This window comes from Simochromis diagramma, unplaced genomic scaffold (assembly GCF_900408965.1).
Source record: "Simochromis diagramma unplaced genomic scaffold, fSimDia1.1 OVJJ01000705.1, whole genome shotgun sequence".
NCBI classification, from domain to species: domain Eukaryota; kingdom Metazoa; phylum Chordata; class Actinopteri; order Cichliformes; family Cichlidae; genus Simochromis; species Simochromis diagramma.
This window is the reverse complement of record NW_024387448.1, coordinates 1,611,998-1,637,745: the sequence shown is the minus strand read 5'-3', so window position 1 is coordinate 1,637,745 and position 25,748 is coordinate 1,611,998. Positions and strand designations below refer to the sequence as shown.

General features: G+C 38.9%; 1 protein-coding gene across 2 annotated transcripts in view; it reads right to left on the bottom strand.

Annotated features, from left to right (window-relative positions):
* The window catches only part of chchd6a (coiled-coil-helix-coiled-coil-helix domain containing 6a), a 72,614-nt gene that overhangs the window by 36,561 nt on the left and 10,305 nt on the right, over positions 1-25,748 (bottom strand). The window contains exons 5-6 of one of the 2 annotated variants that reach the window (XM_040013702.1): positions 12,475-12,498; positions 8,618-8,701 (exon numbers count right to left, since the gene is read on the bottom strand). In XM_040013702.1, the coding sequence (XP_039869636.1) occupies positions 8,618-8,701; positions 12,475-12,498 (108 nt within the window). The remainder of the gene's footprint in view (positions 1-8,617; positions 8,702-12,474; positions 12,499-25,748) is intronic. The other variant, XM_040013701.1, reaches the window with a different exon arrangement.

Genomic DNA, 25,748 nt, shown 5'->3' with positions numbered 1-25,748 from the left:
ATTCTAACCAGCTATAAAGCGTGTATTAGCTTCTATCAACTGGTTAGACTGAGCAACAGATTTCTGTTTGTATTTCCATTAATTTTGAACCAAAATCCAGAATTGAAAGGATTTAAGAAAAAAAAAAACAACAACAAACAAAACAAAAATGAATAAACTGTGAACTTTATAACAAACGTATAGTAAGTAGAATATGTGTCCTAACAAGCGATACCACTGACAGTTTCCACAAGGTGATTTTAGCAGCTGTAACAGGAGGACAGGCCACGATCAGTTTAAAATTAAATCAAACATTTTACAGGTTAAACTGCTCACTGTATGCACACTGTAGTAGGACCAGAGAACATGAGCTTATTGTTTCTTACACTTTAACCTCCTCGTTGATTCTAACAAGACTATTACAATAAAAAGAAAAGAAACCATCATGTTGTATTCAGTAAGACTTGGAATTAGTCAATGAGGCCTTAAACTCATAAAAATGCAGGGCAACCATGGTTCAGGGGGTTGGGAAGCTCATCTTGTAACCGGAAGGTTGCCGGTTCGATCTCCTGTTCTGTCTGTCTTGGTCATTGTGTCCTTGGGCACTTTACCTACCACCTACTGGTGATGGCCAGAGGGGCCGATGGTGCAATATGGCAGCCTCGCTTCTGTCAGTCTGCCCCAGGGCAGCTGTGGCTACAACTGTAGCTGCTTCCACCAGTGTGTGAATGTGAGAGTGAATGAATAGTGGCATTGAAAAGCGTTTTGAGGGTCTCGAAAAGCGCTATATAAATGCAATCCATTATTATTATTAAATAAAGTCTAAAGTTATTCCACACTGGCTTTACTTTTCAGATGTGGAAATTATATCCATATGGAATCTATACCAGGAAGTACTGCATGGTACATCCATTCATGTTGTTTAACTGGAGGTTGGCAAACAATTTACTTTAGTATATGTGCATTACTGCCACCAGCTAGTGGTAGCTCACATTAAAACAAAATCCTGGTAAAAAAAAAAAACAAAACAACAAACTTCATGCAACTCTGATCAACTATTGTTAAAATCTTCAAAATGAGTTTTCATTTTCATGATATCCAAGTATTTAAGTCAAGTATTTTTTCAAGAACCAAAAAACTGGAGCAATCAACGTAAAATGTTTCACAGACTGACAGGATTTGACACAGCTAAATCTGCGTCATTCAGTTTTAAGGGATTTGGCTACAACTAACAGGCCACCTGAAGCTTTAATTGCCATTTACCCTTTTTTCCCCCCACTGGTTGCTCATTATGTTCACTTGCTCTCTGTCCTGTACACCATTCAACCCAGCAACCTTTTGTCAGTTTTTCTTCTATACTTCAGCCTGAATAGCTGGCCTCAAAATCGCACCAATGCTGCAGTTTATTAAAAGCATCTCTTCCTTTTTTTTTTTTTTGCATCTTTTCCATCTAAACTGCGTTGGCAAAAATGTCGGCTGTGTATAGAATTGAGGAGAACACACACATATGCATGGCACAGGGATAAAAAGAATAAATAACAGTTGTGAGCCAACAGGCTTGTTAGCTGTGAAAGGTGGCAACAGCTGTACTTTACTGTCATCAGTCCAAACAGATTTGTGCTTCTCTGCTGATGATGATTGCAGCCATTTTCCCCAGCTGTCTACACATGTTTACAACTACCCCCGTAACTATGGGAACATATTTCTTAAATTTGGTGGATTGGGAACACTGAAGTCAAATGCAGTTATGTAGATAGTTTTTCTTTCTATACCAGGAGATATCACAAACACTGATCCAGAAGTAGGTGGCAAAATTACTCTTCACACACACACACAACACACACCCTTTGATCCACCTGTAAAACAAGCAGTCTTTTAACCCACACACACTCCCACTTCATGTTACACTGATCTGAGAGCAGCAACAGCATTCACTGAACAACACAAAATAATCTTTAATGGTTTCACACCATTAACCCTGGACTATGTGTGGGCCTACATGACATTTTCTTTATATGCACATGTATGTGTGACCTATATCTTTAAACAAATATATTTTGTCATCTATGTGGGAACAGAACAGGTTTGCATTCAGTGGATTCAGAGTGGGTCTCCTGGTCAGCACAAACACCAAAAGTAATAGTTTCTAATATTGAGAATGCACTTGAAGCAAACCATCTCTCGCTGTTTTCTATATGTGAGTAAGGGCAATGTTTGGGAATGATTTGTACTTCTTTCAACTGCTCAGATTCTAATGGCTCAGTCACACTAGAGTAAAAACATCAAGGCAACCTCTATGCAAGCAGGAGGGGAAAATAAATAAATTCAACCACTTACACGTAGAACCGCTGAGCATGTCATTTTGATCGCATAGAATTTAATGTAAAACAAACAACAAAGGCAGCAAGCCAGCTTACCTAAGAACATATTGTTTATTTAGATATGTTTGCTATTGTGTGTTTGTGCTGCATCCTTTGTTTATTACAAGCTGTATAATAATAATAATAATAATAATAATAATAATAATAATGGATTGGATTTATATAGCGCTTTTCAAGGCACCCAAAGCGCTTTTACAATACCACTATTCATTCACTCTCACATTCACACACTGGTGGAGGCAAGCTACAGTTGTAGCTACAGCTGCCCTGGGGCAGACTGACAGAAGCGAGGCTGCCATATCGCGCCATCGGCCCCTCTGGCCAACACCAGTAATGAATTCTAATGTTCATTTTAACTTTGATACCTATAACAAAATAGTTTTAAAACATTGCAAAACTAAAAAAAAAAAAAAGCCCTATAGGGTACATACTTATTCGGTGAAATCTTACTTATACTGATAAAATTAACCTGATCTTCTTCATCACTGCTGCTGTTGTTACATGACAAGGTCAAAATGATGGCAAGTTTGCTGCATATGGTCGGAATGATCTGGGTGGTCCCACGGTCTCAAAACTACTATAACCCTAGTGTTATGCAGCTGTACAGCTACAGCTGTTTTAATAGCAGGATCATATCACACAAAAGCTACAAATGTTAAATTCAGCTAAAATGTTGTCCAAAAACATTTAAATATATGTATTAGATATTTTATTTAATAATTGGGGAGCGTGTTCTATTCCGTGTTATATCCTTGTGTAATTTACCACCTTCTCTGAATGGTTATATAACATAATACAGAATAAAAGCACAGCATGTAACATTTAGTCAACAACCAAAGTTTGCAAAACAAAAAGAAAGAAAAGAAAAAACATTTATTTGAATCATTTTTCTACTTTTTCAGTCTCACTATGCCTTCTTCTGGACACTGCATACTTGAATGTTGCTGGCTGGATTTAATGGTGTGTGTTTACCACAGTTATAGCAGTGCTCCTTTTGCTCAGGAAGGATAATGAGGCAACTGGAATGTTAACCACATCTCTGCAATGTTTAGTAACATTAACTCATTATGAAACTGCTATCTTCATCTCCAGATGGGTGCAGCCTCAGTGGAAATACTGCAAACAAGCTCAACTAATAAGCAGATCCGAAGCCCTCGCTGCCGCATATTGAGCAGACAGCTTTTCGCAGGATGAAAGCGTTAAAGTTCGACTTGGTTTACATAAGGCCCAGAGTGTATGTGTTTCCATAAGAAAGTGCAACACAGCAAAAAAGCGGAGGGTTTTTTTTTTTAATGCAGTACTCGAGGTCTGATCAGAACAGCAGCACAGCTCCATTGGGCCGGGATCACACATACAATAAGCGTCAATGTGGGTGTATATGTTTAAAGATCTAAAGGTTTACACCTGCATATGTGTGCGCTTATATTCCACCTGCTGTGGGGATATAAATCTGTCATGAAAATCTGTTATAAAAAAAAATGTCTAGAAAAAAAGTTCTAATATTGTAAATTTATTTCATTAAGAAGGCAACGTTCATTGCTAGCATGACCAGCTAACACGTTAGATGTAGGGTTATGGTAAATCTCCAGAGAATGAATCAAAGTCGATGTACTGTCCTCTGAAATAATGTGTGCATGCCGTCCGAAATATTCTCTCGCCTCTGTTTGGCCAGGAATAAAGGTACTGCCTTTGGAATGATTTGGAGTGAAGCAGTGAGTGTGCGTTTAAGTGTGCAGATATTTCTGGTGCACTACATAGAGGCCCCTGCTGACAGCCTGTCAAGCAACCTGTCAGACTTGGAGGAGGATTATTATCTCCTTCTGTATGCTCTATTTCCACCAGCTTCAAACAATACTCCATACTGTGACAGGAGAGTGTGACAGAGAGTGCAAGACCACCAGTGAGAGAAATAGGAAGGGGGGAAATAAAGGAAGAATTAGGGAGATATTAAAAAGTGCTTGCCGAACTAACAAAATATATGCTTCCACAGCAGATAAATGTTAGTATTGATTTTCTCAAATGAAAGACAGACGCACTTCAATCAGGTTATCCAGTTAAGTCGCTCCTGACATTGTCAAAATAGTGGCAAACGATTTTTCTTGAGCAATTCGTTAAGATGAAACAAGACTTTTAGGGTCAGTTAAAGTTCAAATACTATGTTTTGTGTCTTTAAAAGCAAAAGCAATACCCTATAGTAAATATTTTAGCAATTTTTTTTCTTTGTCACCGAAAACTGAGACTAAGCTACATGTCAAACATTTTGTATTTGACAAATCCATTTCCAGAGTATGTTCAAAGATATTAATAGTCATAACCATTGTGAGTGCTTGATCTTACACCACTCAGGTATTTGCAAATGACAAACAAATCCTTCTTTTAATTTCTTGGCACATATGAAATGTACATAAATGTATTAACATAAACCTAGCTAAGCTTCGCTTAATTCACATCTACTGAAAACTGAACATCAAGCATCGAGAACACTTTGACCAGTCTCTTATGTGACTGCTGGTGTAGTCTGCAAACACACTGAGCTTTCAGATAGACCCGTGAATTTACATATACTGCACACATCCACCTGAATATACAGTATGCATGCAAAACATCTCCCTCTTCCTTTCCCTGACGCACATGCCCACACATTGAGGACTGTCTGTAAACATCCTAAGCTCTACAGTAAACACAGCTTGTGCCACCCGTATGCCAGCCTGCCACTCTTCTACTCCCTCTGCAAACCCAACCTGTTACTAATGAGACTAACACAAATAGCCAAGCATCTGACACCAAGACCTCAGTGTGGGGCTAATTCAAATATGTGTAGAGACTATTCATCAAGGTAATAAATGATTATTTAGGTTGACTGCGTGGTAAACGGAATACAGATTTTGTGCTGTGGTGGTTTAAGCCTGCTTGCGTTTGTCCTTCTGTTATTTAAACTACACAGGAACACAATCGGGAAAAAGAAAGAAAGAGAAAGAAAGAACTCTTTCTTGTCCTTTTTACTTGTCTTCAGCAAAGAGGCTAGCCAGAAAGAATTGGACTTCTGGTTAAAAAAAAAAAAAAAAAAAAAAAAAAAATCCCTAACTTCAGATTTAACCAAGCAGAAAAAAGCCTATTTTTTTTTTTTTTTATCAATTCCCAGAGTCAGAACCAGACATGGGGAAGCTGCATTCAACTTTTATGCTCCATATATCTGGAACAAACTCCCAGAAAGCCTCAGATCAGCTGAAACACTCAGTTTATTTAATTCCAGGTTTAAGACTCACCTGTTCTCAGCTGCATTTGAATAAAGCACCAAATCCACACCGTTTTACTTTTAAGCTTAAATTTCAAAACTTACATTTTAACTACTGATTTTATCTACTGTTCCTCCCCCCCCCCCATTTTAAATCATATTTTTTATTTGTTTTTATTTTTTAATGTCTCTGTAAAGCACTTTGAATCACCTTGCTGTTGAATTGTGCTATATAAATAAACTTGCCTTGCCTATTGCCCAAGTCAGTGACTCTATCAGCTTATTGTGGCTTATGGCGCACTAAACATAACCTTTACTCACATGCATACAACCACACAAATGCTCACAAATCTTTAAAACTAAAGGACCACCTATTCCAAACTTGGAAAACAGAAAATAAATCTCAATTAGCAATCACAAATAAACAAAAGAAAATGTAACACAGCAACAGAGTGGCTGTAAAGTGTCCACTCAGCCACAGGGGAATGATGACACTCCAATGTTACAGTTGTCTCATGTGGCTCTGTCTACTGCCACCACCCTGTCCCCGTCAAGCTTGAATTATCCATGGTAAACAGAACATAATACTTGGATTTTACACATAATGTCCTATAAAGGTCTTGTCAGTCTGAAGTACAGAGGAGTGCTTCTCCCAGAGAGACCGCGAAAAGGTCCTTTTTGTGTGGCGCCTGGTGAGGCAGAGATTTAACTTGAAACCACACCTCTTCTGCCTGGCAAATGTCAGACCGAAAGATGAAAGGCAACGCAAGGGCTTGTAAGGGCTCTCTGGAGATACTCAGGCTGGCTCAAATTTGTTTCCTTTTTTTGAATCACATTTACGGATACACCTGGTGGAGTGCTTCTGCTACACACTTTTTGTGCATTGAATTCCGCTGTATCAGTCAGGTTAAATCTACTGTAGATGCATTTGTTTGCTCACAAACCTGGGAGATCATTTATATCAATTTACTGTCTGTCATAATGTTGCTGCTGAGTAAATATATGCATTCGTGCGGATCATATTGTTGAATATATCCACATAAAAGTGTGTTTCCACTTCGTGCTCATGCTTCAGCACATGATTTTCATAATGGCTCACTCATGCTAGAGCAGACCTTCCCAAAGTGTGGGGTCCGCCCCCTAGGGGGGGCGCGGCATGAAAAGGGAAAAAACAAAAAAAAAAAACAAAAACAACGCTTGGACACTGCTAGCACGGCGCCCACACAAACGCAAAGCAGGAGATGAAGCATAGCTGAATATGTTTCCAAACCAACTTCATTCTAAGCCAAAGACTAGAAAATATGGTGAAGCATATCTTCCCTTTGGTTTCACCTGCACAAGTGCCGAGGTAGGTCTCCCCTGCAGAATTGGTTTTCCCTGCGTCGGGAGCAGCGCTGGGCTCCTCAAATCACGGGCAAACAGTATCCCACATTCTTGATTTTTAGTTCACAAACAATTATTGTAATGACTAACTATTCCTGACATTTTGGAGATGTTAGCTCTTCATACAGTAAAGTTACAGTGGGATACAAATAATATCAGGCTGATCCTGCCACGATTTGTTCCCCCTGTCTAAATCACGGACAAACAGTATCCCACAGTTGTTTATGTTTTTGAACCCATTTTGCACAGAGAGGCATTCTTTTGAAAAATGTATTGATAGCAATGTTGAATATTATTACACATCAAAAAAACAACTACATGTAAAATAATCACACCGTGACGCCTCTGCCTTTCTAAATAGAGGGACAGTAACTGCGTGTTTATATGTAAGAGTGTAAAACCTGAAGATAGAGACAAAATACTGTTTATCTGCCATTCTGCAATTCCTCTCATGTAAGCAATAACGTGGAGCACAGCTGACGTGAAAAAGGCACATACCTTTGACGTTGCATGACGAACTCTGTATTCTTTGTCCACACGTAAACGCAAAAAAGGAGTTTTTAAAAAATCTCCGTTTTCGGTGATTCGAAACGCCGTTTACGTGTGGACGAAACAGCTGCGTTTTCAAAAATACCCGTGTAGGTGCGGACGTAGCGTAAAAGAGTTAGTAGTTTATTTTCTTACTACCTGCAGATTACTTGTATTTGCTTAATTGTTTACTAAATGTTTGAGGTGTGAAATAAACCGCAATTGAGCAAAATATGGGTGTGTGTGGTTGGAGGATGTGTTAGTGTGTGTGTGTGTGTGTGTGTGTGTGTGTGTGTGTGTGTGTGTGTGTGTGCGCGCCCGCGGGGGGGGGGGGGGCGAACATTTTTCTGTAAAACAAAGGGGGCCCAGCGAAAAAAGTTTGGGAACCACTGCGCTAGAGTAAAAAGCGAATGGCAAGCTCATTGCAATGAGGAAAAAGTGGTTGCTTGGTGATTGGATAGAATTTTTTTGCGATCGCCATTCGCCAAGTGGTCACGCAGAGGTTGACCATTTTCAACACTGTCTGTGCAACCACCCATTCAAGTGCATGGCAACTGCACAGGTCATCTGGTGGGAGGCCGTCTCCAAATCTGACTCAGAATAATCGCTCAGGCAGATTGACCAAGGGTTAGGTCTCTTTGCAATAAAGTCAGCTGGTTGTATTCTGGTTACATGCCTATATAAAAACAAACTTGCCAAGAGCTTATGTCATTTTGCAGTAAACTGCCATCCTATGGCAACCAGGTCACCATTTGTGGAGGAGTTTCAGATTTTTTGTTTCTGCTTAATATGCATTTTAATTTCTCCTTAACATCTATGGCAACAACAGTGTTGCAGAGTTATTACAGTTAATCATCTTTTTATTACAACTTGGCCCAGTCCAAAACTAATAGCAGGCCGACTCCACCTTTTATTGCCATGTTGATGCACCAAAGTCACTTAACTGACTGAATTCTGGTTGCTCGACCATATTTATGTATGTGTGTACATCAAGTCTGCCCCTGTCTGTACACCTATATAACATGTGAGTTTTTAAAAGCCAGTGAAACCTAAAATGATGCTGCTCGAAACCTGTTTATGTGTTAGTTGTGTGATTGTGCAAATGTTTTACCCTCTTCTCCAGTTGTGCCAGTTGCTCCTTGTAGAAGGCATCCAGTGCTTTCAGCTGTGAGTCTTTCTTCTGTAGCTGCTGAACCTGCAAGTAAAAATACACATGCATGCAAACAGAACAGTGGATGAAAAAAAACAAAAACAAAAACATGGAATCCAGGATAAACTTACTTAGATTATTTTAGATTATAGTTATAACATTTTAGGCAGTGGTTTGCCACAAGTTAAGGTCAATGGGAGAGGAGAGAAGAAAAAAGTTATGTTAATGCTGTTGTATCATATTGAAATTTAAAATCAGAAAATCAATGTAACTGACATGGAAAGATATGTTGTTATCATTTAACATAAAAATACTAGTAACCTAACTTGTAGTTTATACAGCTATGAAAAAAAGGTTACCAACACTTATCATGGTCATAAATGTTTTGTCAATTTTTGGCTTTTTGTGGTTTCTTTGAATTCTTTGGGGCTAATACAGAGAGACAGACAACAATTCACAGCCATATTTACACCTATGGGCATTTTAGAATCACTATTTAACCTAACACCAGTAAATGCATGTATTTGGACAGTGGGAGAAAGCTAGAGTACCTGGAGAGAACCCACCGGCAGAACATGCCACACAAAAGTCTCGGACAGATGGTGGAGTAAAACTCAGGACCTTCTAGCAAAAAGTGCTTGTATTGTGAGGAACTCTCTCAGTGTCCAAATACTCTAAATTTTCTTTGGGGTCAGATTCAGGTGCCTGTATTTCTTGCAAAGGTCAAGAACCACCAGGACCAGTGTGTATGGTATGCTTGGGTTCATTATGTTGCTGCATTGTGAATCTCTCTCAAAAGATGGAAACTACATGGAAGTACTACATCTACTCCGTGGAGTCACTTTGTGGCAGATATCAAACTCCAGATTAGGCAGAATATTCCTCAGCACGTCCTCTAAATTTGCAGCCTTCATTCAGCAAAATCTATGTCTGTCCTGAAGCTGTTGTTTGATCTTTCCATAAAAAGAATTTTGATGAACATGTTGATTAAGCGGTCACTCCTAGTCTGGCTAGCTGTCCTTTGGATGCAACAGTTTTAACCCACTGAAGGACAGTTTGACACCAAAAATACTTTGAAAGCTTACTAATTAATGCATTACATCATATATTCTTGTGGAGTCAGTTCCTGTAGCCAAGAAACAGCCCACATATATCTCCCTTGCGCTTGTGATCAATTATGTTTTTGTATGGACAAAACAAGATAAGATAATTAGTTAGCTTCAAGTAGATACATTTCACCTCTGCATTATTTGATGCTGAGAAATCTTTGCTTAGAATAACAATCCAACTTCGGGCACTCTGCCTCTTATTCTCACTTTGAAAGTATAGCAAGCCATGTTCAGCTGGAAACTTGGGGCACAGCCATACTTGTGATGGGTGAACAGTGGCTCCCATTTTATTTACTAGAGTCAGACTCTGTGAATGAGATTGTAATGCTTCCCCTGAAAGGCAGCTCTGCTCTCCCTTAGAGAGGGAATGGGGGAGGGAGGGGTGAGAGAGTTCAGATATATGACTAGGATGCCTGCTGGGCACCTCCTGAGTGAAGTGTTCTGGGCATATCCTACCAGGGGGAGGCCCTGGGGCAGGCCTAGGACATGGCTTTGAAATGCCTGGAGGAGGAAGCTGGGGAAAAGGAGGTCTGAGCTACTATGAATAGACTGCTGCCCCCCGACCCTAGATAAGTGTCAGAAAGTGGATGGATGAATATGTTCTCTGTTTTGTCTTGATCTGGTCTGAGTCTCTTGGACACCACTGTACAAATACAGCACTGGCAAATGAATGCAGTACAGACCAGCATATGACTTAGTACAGTAAAAAAAAGTTAACATATCTTCTAAATCTAAGATTTAACAGCCTCAAGATGGGGACACGATTTTGTCTCCAAGAAAATAGAGTCTTCACAGTGTGACAGTGTAAACAGATGTGTCCCTGCAACATCAGTGATACAGGTACACACAAGTTCTCTGTCCTTTCTCTGTGCAAAGTCCAGCTTTAAGGTATCGATTAAGCAAAAGAAAAAAAAATGCCATATATAATCACAGCTCTCAAATCAGACTTTTATCTTTTATTTCTTTTCACCTGCACCCCTCTGTTTATTCACCCATTGATTCTCTTTTACTCCCTCCCATAAGCACCATCTTACATCCAACCATGTTATTTACAAGTAGTTTTGAAGCTGTAAGATGGCAGTTACACACAAAGAAACATGAACAAGTGCAATTTAGTGCAAGCATGCTGACAGACATGCATACACATGCAAATCTACACCACAGTGACTAAATGAGAGCAGAAAAAAATTAATTAAAAAAACAAAAAAAAAAAAAAAAAAAAAAAAAAAAAAAAAAAACTTGTGTTGGAGACATAGAGCAGACAGAAAAATGGAAAAGGGAGCATAGCTCGCAAAAGAGACATGAGACACAAGAGAAATGCAAGAAAAGCTGCAAAGACAATGGCCCTTATTTACCAACACGTGCACGGAAACGTTCTTACCCTGTGCAAAAAACAAGTGCATACAATCATTGTTGCATTTAGGAAACGTGCGCACCGACCTATCACTTACTACTGAGCGTAAATTCGAAAATCTGAATCATTCTGAACCAACAGGCTTACGCGAGCTGCATACTATCCCCATTTCTCTCCTGGTGAAGCATAAAAAGCCTGCACCTCTGAGGCAAGGAAGCAGGAGAAACTCCACGTCTGAAGAAACTGAAACTATTCTTTCAGACAAGAGTGTTTGATGTTTTTAATGAATGATGAGGAATAGGTTTAAATTTAAACTGTAAGTCTGCACCTTTCCATTTTCCTTTAAATGCAATTGAATTTTTTTGTATCAATTCTGAGCATGTCTTACGCCATGTCAGAAAATTATAGATAATGGCCTTATTCTTCATATTATCATTATTATTATTATTATCATTATTATTAGTAGTAGCAGTAGCATTTATTTCAAAGACGTAGATGTACATTTCCTAAGACAGCCAGGATTTTATTCTTTTGTTAAGTACAAACAAATTTATTGATAAATTATTGATGAATCAATGATTTGTCTGTGAAACTTTTGTATGGATGATTACATACACAGATTTGTATGTACGTATAGTTATTACAGTAAATGAGGGCCAATATTGGCATTTTCTTTTAAAAAGCACCGAATTAACTAACTGAAGAAATCAATTATTTGTTACAGCCACAGAGAAACTGCTGTTGATACATTACAGTAACAAAATGTGATTTTATTCCAGTGCTTTGTGACTGACGTTATATATTTATACAGCAGAAAAATGTTGCCATATGTATAAAGAAAGCACGGTCAAAGTAATGAAACAAAGAACGGAAGCAATGGAGATAAAAGAATGAATAGAGACTGTTAAAAGTAGGAAGAAGGTATGTGAATATTTGAATGAAAGGGCTGGAGGAGCATTAAACTGAGAAGAGATGAAGAGCCTAGAATAGTGAGTGTGTTTAAAAAATAAAAATAAAAAATAAGGAGGAAGGAAGGAAGCGGGACAGGAGGGGTTCGATTTGCTTTGAATTCAATCAAATCAAAGTTGTTTTTGCTTCTTTTTTTTTTTTTTCTTTTTTTTAATTCACGAGATGCTGCAATTTAGAGATATTTCACTCTTCCAGCTGTCAAGGATTTCAGCTCAACAGAAATGATTAAGAATGACTCTAATCAACACATAAATGGTAATTTCGATTTTGTTTTAAAGTGACCTGTACCCTGTGCAAGAGCACAATAGGGAACACTGAGAGAAAGCAGTGGAATAGATGGAAAGGACAAAAGAGACTGAATTTTTGAAGGTCAGAATGAAGCTTACCATTGATTCTATCTCATCTGCAGACTAGATATGTTGGGGGACAGAGAAAGAGTGAAGGAGGAAGAGAAACAAAGCAGGATAAAAAGAGAAAGATGAAAGAGAGAGAATGAAGCACAAACAGGAAGGACCATTAATTCATGTAATCAAAAGCATAGGCGATCAGATTAGATTCCCCCAAGAAACATGCATGCAATCACATTCATCTCTAACAAAAAGTAAACAATTCAATAGGAATTTGCAAAAGATTAACCTTGTAACACCAAATGTATCAAGTACAATTAAACATTTCTGAACATAATACATGTTTTTTGTCATTTCCACAGCTCCAGATTAGCACAACATGTTTTGAGAATGTAGAACAATCATATAACTGAATATTTAACCTGCATTTCTTGAATAAAACAACATTAATGTGCAACTAATATCAATAAAAGATTAAAGACATATTATTGTTCCAAATGTTTGGTCTTTAAATAAATCCAGGTTTCCATTTGAGATGCAGTGATGCTGATGTTTGGCACACATGTGGCTTGTTCACTGATTGGCCCATTGGCCTTTTAGCACAATAAGATGATCTGATCTAATTAGCTTCTACCAGAATTGCAGGATCACAACAGATTCACCAATTCTGCTTTTAATTAGGCATCCAGTGTCATAAATCTGTATGATCCAATTTGTTAATTTAAAACAATTCACCAGTTAAACCAATTTAATGAAGAAACAGGCAATTTATGACCCAGGCCTCCAAGACAGATTCATTTGTCTTCTTTTGCATTAAAGGAAAAGCTGCAATGTTCAGACAATCTGAATCATGTTAGCTATTTGAATTCAGCATGCCACCCCCCTGCCAACCCACACCGGTCATGGGAGATGGCCGCCCCTCCCTGAGCCTGGTTCTGACAGAGGTTTCTTACTGTTAAAAGGGAGTTTTTCTTTCCCACTGTTGCCAAAGCAGAGTTTCATAGAAAGGCAAATAAACATGGGGACAGCGTTTGGATACACAGGTGACTCTAAACACCTAGAAAAGCTTTAAGCCAAATCTCTCTTCTTAGATCGCCATTCCCACCACAACAGCAGCATTTTCACAGACTATGAAGAAAGCCACATGCTTTCTCTAGAAACATGAGGGGTTCCATTCTGAACAAGTGGGAGCGAGACCCCTGCCATTCTGTCTGATCTCCTAGATCATCTTTTTTCAGCTGCTTGCTTTACACCGGTGTCACCACAGCGGATCATCTGCCTCCGTCTCATGCTATCCCTAGCATTCTTCTGTCACATCAACCCTCTGCATGTCTTCTTTTCCTCACATCCCCTAAGATCTTCCTCTTTCCCTCCTGCCTGGCAGCGCCATATTCAAAATTCTGTGTTCAACATCTTCCCCACCCCTCCTATCCAGATCTCCAAACCTTCTCAACCTTGCCTCTCTAAATTTTAACCTCCTATCTTTTTGTTAGTGCTAGCATTTCCAAATTATACCATCAACGCAAGTTCCACTCACTATATATTCATATCACTATTTGATTATATAATGAAATAGGAGAATTTTATAATTGTCATATCAAGATAGGTTTCCTTAGTATGAAGCTTGTAGCATCTGGCAAAAGCCATATATGAAGTTTCCACATTAGACAAGCTGTATATAATTAGCTATAGACACTACAACATCACACATGATTTTTAAAGTTCAAAAACCACCAGATGGGTGCATTTGTTACACTGAAAAAACTCAATATGTAGAAAAATATAATACCTGCAAACTATCATTGAGATTGACGGGTTGTCACTATCTGAAGTGCCCTGATGCACTAAATCTTACACATCTGGTGCTCCAGGCAAATTAATGCCAATCAATATTTTTAAAGCTCTTGTATCGCAGGTCTCAGATCTCAGTGGCACTGAAAAGCAGCAGCGCCGGCAAGTAACTGAGGTGAAGAGCGTCTACTCGCACACATGCACACGCGTACAGCGGGGGGAAGATTCATCATAATTATCAGGGCTGCTGAACGCCAAATCAAATCAGAGCCAATCGTCTGTGTTTCATAAACAGACCTTAACTGAGGAGAGACAAAGAGCGAGAGGGCTTCTGACGGGAGAGACGCTTCCACTGTCGGGTGAAAGGCTGCAGCTGGTGCATGTTAATGCAGGTGAAAAGAGAGACTGAAATTGTTCATGTGTTCATTTTCTATGGTAGACAAGTATCGGTTTGGTGGGGATTAGGTAGAATCAGAAGAGATTTAATTAAAAAAAAGAAAGAAAAAAGAAAAAAAGCTGCACTCCTTTCTGTGTCTGTCTGTGTTGGTCCCGTTTTAATTTGCAGTCAGAGACGAGGCTGAAAGTGAATCAGATGACTCCTCTGGTGTCCCTCCAGGGACCTGCAAGTCTATGGTAGATAACAGCCAGCCAAGCGTGGCTTTACACACAACACACCGCAGCACCACACCACGATGCACTTAAAGAGGATGGCTCAAGTATACACACTGATGTTTATTGAGTCTGTCCATTTTTCTGTTGGGTACCTGACGTTGTCGGTTCATGTCTGTTACCCAATGATGCTTTTTTTCCCCCTACAGACAAAAAGCCACAACTAAATCAGCATCTCCAAGTCTAAATCTTATTTTTGACTGTATTTAGAGCAATATTAAGCACCACACAGCACCTTTGCTTTCAATACTTAGCTCGATCCACCTTTGAACTGGCAACGCGGAAATGCTAAATCAGAGTCACCATAACTTAGTGTTTCCCAACCTTTTGGAGCCACAGCACATATTTCGCATTAGAAAAAAAAAAATCACAGCAAACAAAAATGTCACAAAAAGCATATTGATCATTTTTCCCACACACCAGGCATAGCAGAATTGGCTCCGTTTGTCCCCAATATACCATTTTTGCTTTCTTTTAATCACTACTCACGCTAGGGCCGTCATCTGGGTCGGAAGTTTCTCCATGACCCAGGTCAACCTGACTACTTTTTCTTTTCAAATATTAATTTATTGCTATTATGCACTGCGCTGTCTCATGACTATGTAATTTCTTCTTCGTCTTCTTCTGTTTTACTGGCAGTTGGCAACCCATTTAATTGGAGCAAGATGTTGTACTGCCCTCTAGTGGAAAAGAATGTAATTGTTCTGCCTGTTACTCACAATCAGGTGAAACTAGATAATCTTCCACGACACACCTGATCATTTGTCACGATGGCACAGTGGTTGGGAAACACTGTCATGATCACACAGTCAAACAGCAGAAAGGTGACACAGGTAGTGCTGTGCTGATGGTCAGAGTGATCGCTAGAAACTTGACAATCAAGGACGATAATGCACGAAATCAATATTAACACCATCTTTAGAGTCATTTAATTTAATCGCTAGTTTAATGTTGGCTTGTCTGCTTATAACTGAAATTAATGTGTCTGGTAAGCGGCTACACTGATCGATCAGCATAAAATAAAAGAAAACAGAAAGAGGGCGTTTCTGTCTGATGGGCTGACTAAAATTACACGTTTAGATAACGGTGTGCTGACAAAGATTCCAGGTATCGCTTCTTTAACTTTTTGTTTCACTGAGCATGTGTGCATCACTGCAAAACTCAGATGTGTCTACAGAAATGAATGACTTAATAAATAACAGTCAGTTAAACGTTGCAAACTGAGCCCATACTTTTTGTACAATTACCGCTTTAGTAAAGAAGTCAAGTGTGACCTTCTTACCATGAAAACTATGGGCTATGACTATACTGGAAACATTTTAATAAGATGAGTTCGGGATCAAAATAAGGTAAAAAGGAGAGTTTTAAATGTTATCACCTTTTTAAACAGTCACATATTCCAGATACATTTCCATGAAACAAGCATTGGTAGAAAATAAGTGTCACAATTTTCCTATTAAAATCATAATCTATCCAATGTAACTGATGTTCAAAGTTAGTTACAGAAGCAATCGTCCTGAAAGAATGCATTACACTGAGCCATGTAGTTCATATGGCTGGCTCCTATACTTATGAGGTCATGTGGGACCAACAGTGCTGGAAAAATAAGCGCTTTTAGTGGTTCCGATGATATCCTTCCATTTATGTGAATGAGGCTCTCTGAGATAATTCAGTATTTTTCAGCTCATGGTGGAAGGGCAGAAATAAGCTCCCTGGTGTTTCCCTTTCTTTCTCTCGCTAGGAGCAGCAGCGCTGCAGTTTGTTTTTAGTGAACAGCACTACCTTAAACTACACATTAATCAGTTGTTTAACAAGGGTACAGACTGCCCAGCTTTAAAGCCTTGCTTACACTTTCCGCATCCCTGAATCTGCTAGGATCCACTTGGGTCCGAGTGACATATATTTTGTCATTTATCAGTGAAAGCAAGGGTCCACGTGGCATCCACATCTGATCGTTTACTGTGACTGTGCAGACTGGTCCGTGGAGCATTTATATTACAACGCATCAACTATGAATGGGTCCCAAGCAGGAGAATTTAAAGTAGTATGACAGCAATGACTACTCTCATCATGGCTCCAGCCTCGAGTATAATCAAGGCTTGAAAACAACATCACCTAGTTCACTGGGTTGTACAGCAAACACTGAAACTTGGTAAAAATGAGCAGGTATTGACATTATTTACCTTAAGACTGTTAGACCACTGAAAGTCCCTAAAAGCACCTTTCTTCCCCCAGCAACAGCAGAAGCTGCAAAGTGCATGAAAATCAAATTCTGTGTTACAGCCAAAACTTTGAGCCACAGCAGCATGAGTTTTACTAAATTTAAAAGAAACTGGATTTGTGTTACTGCTAAAGTCACAAAAGAAAATAGAAACTGCTTTTACATGACTCACCAACAACACAAGGCACTCAAATAATAAACCTTTACAAGGTGATATCAGTCCAACCCCTTCAAATGAATGCTATCGCAGTGCATCTGTTCATTGTGTTATGTCAGTTACAATCGGCTTATACATCTGAAATCAACAATGAAGGGATTCAAATTGCAGAGACACTCAGTCCATAGCGCGGTAAAATTACAGGGATATTAAGCATTGTGCTTCTAGGATAACAGAAGACGCACTCATCACAAAGAACAGTGTTTCTTTTACACTGAACTTGGGTTAGACAGACATTATGTACAGAATAATACATAAATAAATAAATGTAGCTTTAAAGCACCATTAAGATCACAAAAGCCACACTTTTCGCTGCCTGACCAGTTACTTGCATTAAAGAGAAATTTACCACGTCGTCTTACATGTTGCTTTAAATATATTGTCCTGAAGTATTTTTTAAAACTTTCCAAAAAATACCTGGCTGAGAAAAGAAAAGGAGAATGACAGAAATGACTAGAGACAAGCGAAAGAGCAAATGCATTAGAAATGTAAGCAAGGGCAGGAAAATAACTTCAGTTATTAACAAGGTGCATAATTGATTACAGCAGTTACTAGCCATGAGCTAAGCAGGAGATTAGCTTACAAATGTATTATCGTATATTCTTCCCTCTCCAGGCACCTTCTGCATATGAATCAATTCAGAGCACAGCTGGAGGTGTCAAGCATCTACTTAGAAGCTAGAGACAGCAGGAAAAAAAAATGTGAGACAGAAAACCCGAGCGGGAGTAAGAGAGGGAAGGTAGAGCTGGAAATGATGAGGGGAAAACAGAAGACAGGTCTAACGGATAACAAGTATGAAACAAAAAAAATGACAAGGATACCATTACAAAAATCACAGCAACAATGGGCGAGCTCGCAGATCAAGAGAAGGAAAAACATCCGACAGTGTAACTGAAACCTAGCAGGGATGCCTAAACAGTTCCCATTGTTGAAATGCAGTTTGACTCGTTAGCCTGAGACCCTTTTTTCCCCCTTTTTGAGAAATAAGTGACAAAGACAGTTTTAAAGGTTCAACAGTAGCTCCATGAGGCTGAAACATGCACGGCAAATAGACTACAGAGGTCGAGCCTAATAAACAACAGAAACAACCAAGCCACTAACAAGCAGACGCCGCCAACTCCACAGGCAAACATCCTCGCCACTGTCCGTTCTGATCAGTGACAAAAAGCTTAAACTAAAAGCGTTATTTATACCGAGGGGCCTGCAACCTTTACTATCAAATAAGCCACGTTTGGGCAACTTTTAATGGAAAATTGAGCCATAAAATATTTTTCAACTTTATAATGAAGATGACGCAATAAGCATACATTACTAATGATTTATGATTATTTGATACTTTCAGTGTTGCATTACAACTAGAATCATGCTCCGTCATGGTCTGGAGCTGCATTTCAGTCAGTGGTGTTGGGGATCAAAATTGATAGCATTAAGAACACATAAACCTAGTGGGAGATTCTGAATCACCGCGCAGCAACATCTGGGAAGCGTCTGATTGGGAACGGCTTCATTTTCTAGCTTCACAATGGTCCCAAACACACTGCCAGTGCACTAAAACCATACATGGATAAAAACAAACGATGGAACACTATCAGTCACGGACGGGCCTTCCCAGAGCTCGGACATCAGCATCACTGATGCAGTGTTACATCATCTCGACAGAGCTCTGAACAAAAGGCAGCCAAAGAAGAGCTTTCAATGTCCTTCAAGAAGCCTGAAGAACTACTTAAGACTACTTAAAGCAATCAGAAGAAAGCTAAGAGAGTTCAGGCTGAGCTGAAGAAAAGAGATGGTCATGCTAAATATTGAATTGCAAACTCATTAAAATGGTTTCTGGCTTGTATACTACATTTTCATCTATGTTTTACTTTCATTGTTCTTTTCCCAAGCAAAGTATAAAGAAATAACAGGTGATTACGTTAAAGACTGTTTTTTTGGTTTTGTTTTTTTTCCCCCAACAAGCAAACACAACTCAGAAATGAAGACAACAAAGTTGTTAGCAAGATTGAACCTATTCTGAAACACAGAGTCCACAAAGCTACGAAGGCCACTTTGGATCCTGCCTGTGCTTATTCAAATGAATCAAATTTAAAACAGCGTACTTTAACAACAAAAACATGTCAGCTAAAAGATTTTAAGAAAATACAACATCAACTCATACAAAGGTGAAAAAGAAAAACCCAGAATACTATGATTTAGGAATGTCATAAACCCACATTTACTGCTTCTGTTAACAGTCCATAAATGTTTGGGAACTGAGGAAACCAGTTGCTGGACTAAATGAGGTAAGTTGTGTAAAGTGCTTTGAGTGCTCAGATAGAGTAGGAAAGTGCTATTTAAGAACCTGTCCATTTACCATTTTCTAGAACCAAAGGTTACTGGAGCCAAAGGGTCAAACTGCCTGGATTAAACTTAAATAACTGCAAGAATGTGTCACTTCCTGCTTCCCTTCAACTCAGCATTCATTTGGTGTGAAGAGGTTAAAGCCACAGGGTGAGTCGGCCGGTGGTGAGACTGTGTTGTGTCCTGGGTAAACTCCTGACTTGTTCCATCGCCACTGAGGACCACGACAAAAACTGCTGTTTGACCAGAATGACCAAAGTTAAATCAGGCAAGAGTTTCTGTATTTTTTATTGGTGGTGTTGTGTAACTGTGAGAGTTGGGTCTCATTTTATGATTGTCAAAGAACAAAAAAAAAGAAAAAGGAAAAGACATATTTTAATATTTGAAACAGCTCTTCCCTACATCAGTCGTACCAGTTTTGAGGTTAAGCTGTAGGGACAACAGATGGTGGCTGGTTGAGCTGTTAGTCAGTGTCTCTCACAGTGATATCAACTATTGTGGGCCAACTCCCTGATCCAGTACAGAAGGAAAAACAAGAAGAGAGCCTCAGTGCCCCAGTGTTAACAGTGCAATGGATCATCAACGCACCACATGGGCAAGGCGCACTAATGTTTGGGCTTGTAAGTATGTCTGGGACAGACACGTATAAATACACACTCACACATCTCCATCTTCCCCCGTGGGCAGCGTGTGTGTTGGGTTGCCATCTGATAGCGTCAGCAGTCTGTTCTCCCTCTTTCTCCCCCTCTCTTTATTTACTCCACTGCGTTTATTTAACACATAGCTCCCAGCGAGGCAATAAATTAGCACTCAATAATAATCTGACTGATAATTACAGCCAGCCAACTACACAGAAGAAAGAGTGGGACAAATGGGCCACTGGCCCTTCTCCTCCTCCTCTCTTTCATCTATAGTTACTGTTTTCATGCAGACTGCTTTTTATTTATTTATTTATTTCTGTCTGACACTTAATCTTTAATGTTTTTGTTATCACACAGTCTGCACAGTCATGTGATGTGGTAGTTTAGTTAGGTCAAGCAAATCAACAATTAGAACACATGTGCTGTCAAAATTAACCCCCATTTATAAAGGAGCTCAGTTTGGCAGTTCTACCAGAAGGAGTATCTGCTAAAAGCACATTATTCAACCTAGCATGTGAATTATTACAATATGGCTCTTTAGCAAGAAATAACAAATAACAGGGATGTGTGCTAACGTCTCTGTGATGTTGGTACAATATCCCGAGCCTAGTAAGTTCAACATATCTGGCTTCATGAAGGCAGCTTCCAACTCACTAAGTTAGCCAACACTTGCTTCCACACAGTCCCACGATTATATGGTGCTGGAGAGGAAAACCACTATGAACGTGTGAGTACTTTAAGCACTTTCTTTAAGACTAATATATTAATACATTTTAGCCAGTCTGAAGGCAGGAAAGAAAGCTAGCAACAATGGCAACTGGCGAAGTCTGCAGCACAAGTTACTATAGCGATGTAAGAAGTGAACTGTTCTCAGTAACCCTGCATTTACGTGGATAACCTTAAATGATGCAATCAGGCCTCTGGTATCATGATTGTGTAGATAGCTAGTTATTAAAAGATCAACTTTTACATTTGGAGTGCCTAAAAGATACTAGCCTTGTTTGGGGAAATCACAAACATAAAAAAGCCCCAAAATTTAGCAGTGAATGGTATAAATGAAAATCCTACGTTTTACTAAAAAGAACAAGCTTTGTACTGAAGGAGTAACTAGAAAAGTTTGGTGACTTTTTTAGAATACTCAATAAAAATAAAAAAAATAAGAGTTTACTGTAAAACATGCGGTTGGTTTGTTTTGGGGTGTTTTTTGTTTGCTTGCTTGTTTGTTTGTTTTTTTTTATCCTTTTTTTATTCTTGAACTGCGTGTCCTTTTATTTTTTCCCTGGAGGGGACTTTTTCTTTTGAGGATGTGGATCGCTACATATTGAATATGATGAACAGACTGTTGTTTGGTTTGGTTTTTGTTCAGGCATTTTCTTTTTCTCTTTGTCTGCCAGCTGTTTTGTCATTGTTGGGAAAATGTGCTACATATGCTACAAGATATGCTATTCTCTAAAAGAAAAAAAAAAACATATTGACAAATTTCAGCATTTAAAACAACAGCCTAAGGACATGAGAAGCAGAAGATGACGGATGGCTGGAAACTAAAGTAGGAAAGATTTGAATATTTACATTTTTTTTTTTTTTTTATTGTAATAACTGAGATTACCTGAAGAACTCCTCAAACGTCCCGTCTGTCTGCCTTCTCATTTGGCTTTCTGCCTCACCATCTCACTCTGCATTTAGGGGAAGGTAGCTTTTGAGCGCACTGTCAGTCTAATAGCTTTACATGCAGAACCATTTCAGTCACTGCAGATGACAATTACTGATACAACCTGCAGGCTTATCTGTACCCGAGCCTCCACAACCTCCTTCTCCTCCTATATTCAGTCCGTCACTCACCTCTCTTCACACCATTTCCTTCAGCAGCACACATCCCTTCTCCCTACTTCCTAAGCACCCTCTCCTCCTCCTCCTCCTCTCTCTTTACTGGTCATTCGCTACATCTTCTCTTTGCCTTGCTTTAGCTTCATTACTGTTTACATTTTTTCCTCTTTTTCCTCTCCTTTGTCGTCTTTATCTTCCCAAACACTGGGTCAAGGTTGGCGATTATTTGTGAGTAAGTCCAAAACGTTAAGGCACTTCAGATTCGGTCCATTCTAAATGCATCTGAATCATCATGAGCGAATAGCAGAGCAGGAAAACAGATGGTACAGCCCCCAAATAGCCCTGATCTTAAAATCATGGCGTAAGTCTGAGATTACTTGAAGATAACTGAGACGAATAAATCCACATGAGAACTGTGACAAATTCTGAAAATTTTGGAACAAACTTCTTGAAGCTGTGCCAATGAAACTAGGAGAGTTGGTGCTGCGCTTCTTTGAAAATAACTGAAAATGATTTGGGAATAGTTTTCAGAGAACGGGAAGGTCTGCACAGCATGCATGTCTGAGCACATCTTTGTTAATAAATTCTTTTCCAACTTATACACCAAGGCAAGATTACAGCTTTTCATAATAAGAGCAATAATGTTAAAATAGATCAAAGGCTACTAAACAACTGAAAACGGAGGAAAAAGCCTGCGCACTTAGCAACTCATTTATCCTTTTTTCATTCAACTAAATGGCATAATAGCAGCATGTTACCATATGTCTGACTAAATAAGCAGTCAGAGGAGCACACGATAAAACATCAAGCAATTCACTCATATGTAGTGCTATAATGAAGCATGTCCCATCTGCCTCAGTCTGCCTCACTCCTCTGTGTGTGTGTGAGAGTGTGTGAGTGTGAGCATAAACACAGCTGTTTCTCTCATACTGATAAGCAAAGTCTGAATGAGTTTCCTGAGTGTGTAACAGAGAGACATTGCTGTCACCCCATCAGCATCAGAGTTTCCAACTGATTATATGGTTTTAGGTTTAAACAAGTGAGGCTGGTTTGTCCAATCAGAGAAAACATCTGGTTCATTCCGGCAGTCTGACAAACACACCGGCAGGTGGGGGAAAAAAACTAAACAAAAAATAAAAACAACAACAACGTGATGAAATCAATCGCTAGCACCTTGCTGCGACATCTGACCAAGTCTTTGCTAGAACTTCACAGTAACAGAGGAGCGCTCCTGAAATGATACAGCTCAAGAAACAGCAAAATGCTGTGTAATATTGTGTAAGCTCATTCCAAGAGACCAATGTAGGCATTAAACAGAGGATCCTCTGGGTCCTGTGGGTTGCTGGTGTCAGATCTCCATGGACTGAGCATGTTGTGGATACTCTACCAGATTTGGAGATTGTGGGAGTGTGTTGGGCTGCTGACTCATTTTAGTCTCTGCTTTAATCTACACTAAACATGATGACAACATCTGTTTCTTCATCTGCTATATTCTCCAATGCTTTCAACAGATAGTTGTCATTTATGCTGATCTCCCATTTGGTCCTAAAAATTTGCCAACTGCAGCTGAAAAGGGGGACATGAGCAATGGGAGTAAACAGAGACATTACATTTAGGAACATTTAGTGTGAGCGCTCAAACCCACAGACCCTAAAAGTTATAGCAGAGAAAAACTTGGATTTATTGCTCATCATTAAACCAAATTCAGGATCATAGAAAAATTAACTAGAATTAGTGTGTTTATATGCATCTCCTAATCAAAGTACTTTAAGAAGTGCAAGACGTAGCAAATATAGCATCAACTTTGGTATCTTACAAAATGTACAATATAGTCAGTGTCTCCTTATTTTAAAAACCTATGCATTTAAAACTGGCCAGAAAAACTTACAGATACCAACATAGTATCATCTTATTTTTAACAACTCGATATCTGTGTAATGCTTTGTGATATTAGTCTATAAATTATTCAGTTATGGCTAAAAAGATCATAGAAACCCTTTTTAAGGCTAAAATGGGTTTTGTGAAGCAAAGCTCTCTCACCTTTGACCACCAAACTTAAAATCAAGCCTTCTTTTAGTCCAAACAAACAACTCCTCAGCAACGCTTCCAGCGTTAACTGGCATGGTATCAAAACAACTCCCTTTAAGTCACTGAATTCAACGGGGTTACTCTGGTTTAAACTTGAAGCTTAAAGTTTTTAAACCCAAGCATCGCAGAGCATAGATTCTGAACTTTGAAAGATGCATTTGAAGATTTCTTTTCTTTTGAGTATTTAAACATTCTGAAGTTTTTAAAACTTGCACCACTTGCAGACCGAAGTTAATGATACCCTGGCTATTACACTACCATAATAATTAAATCACTGGAGTAAGGCTATAAAATTGGGTTATCCTTCATTATTTTAAAGGACTAAAACCTGACCTTACTCAAAATAAAGAGCACTACCCCGCCAGATGAATCTCAGAAGAAATGGATTCAAATATTTTCTACGGTGGCCCTGAGAGGTCAAATGCACTGCAACTTAAGAGAATGCTGCAAAAGCATAAAAGCGCACACAACACATGGAAGATGAATAAAAGAAAAGGAAAGGAAACTAGAGCGTTTTGGGGACACAATAACGTGACGGAACAGCTACGGAAGTGACAGAAACCAAAAGATTTGAAGGACTGCACAGAGACGCTCAAAACAGGCAGAGGATTCATCAGTGCTGTGAGGGCGAAAAGGATGTAAGGAAATGTGCGTTTATTTAAGATGTACCGTTTATGGTTTAGAACACTGATACATGTCTGCTATTAGCCGTTTACTGTTAGCTTACATCCACAGCTTTTCAGTCTTGTTGCTGTCTCCTAAAAAACACTACAGCTGTGTTTTGCAGGTTTTGTTTTTTTCTTGTGAGGTTTTGTGGCTTTGTTTTCTATTTTTGTTGTGTTGTATTAAACTTTTGCCACAAATTTCTGTTTGCTAGTGTTTTCTTAAATTGCACTGCACCTCTCAGGGCCGCTGCACTTTTCTGTCATATAAAATCTAACTTTTATTAAAGCAAAAATGCCTGACAGTGCTACATCACACAGGAAAAGCCAGATATCTGTGTGTTAGTCAGTTGTAGATACACACAATTCAAACCACACTGACAAAAAAAAGTTGTGCACTGATATTGCAGTAACTGTTCAGAATAGCATGGAAAAAAAGCTAAAGGTGGGAAAATAGTAACACACCACTGTCAGTATTAATGAGGAGTCCAACACAGTGTGCAAGGTGTTGTTTTGATTCGGAGGTTGTAATGCTGCACTTGGATTTTTTTGTTTTTTTAATGACATATACTAAGAAATTATAATGAAGGATGTTTAGTACACATGGGTACAAGAGCTCATTCGATTATCATTATATATGTTTTTGTCCTAAAAACAAAAACCAAACAAAAAATAATGATTTACTTTTAAACTTTAATTGAAAATATAATTTAACCCTTTTTACATGCAATTTTATGGCTCAAATTTAATGTGTCATCAAAATAAGAAACCAAACATCAAAAAAAAAAAAAAAAAAAAAAAAAAAAACCTCACAAGTATTAAATATGGAGAATGCAAACCTCACTCAGTGACCTGGTGCA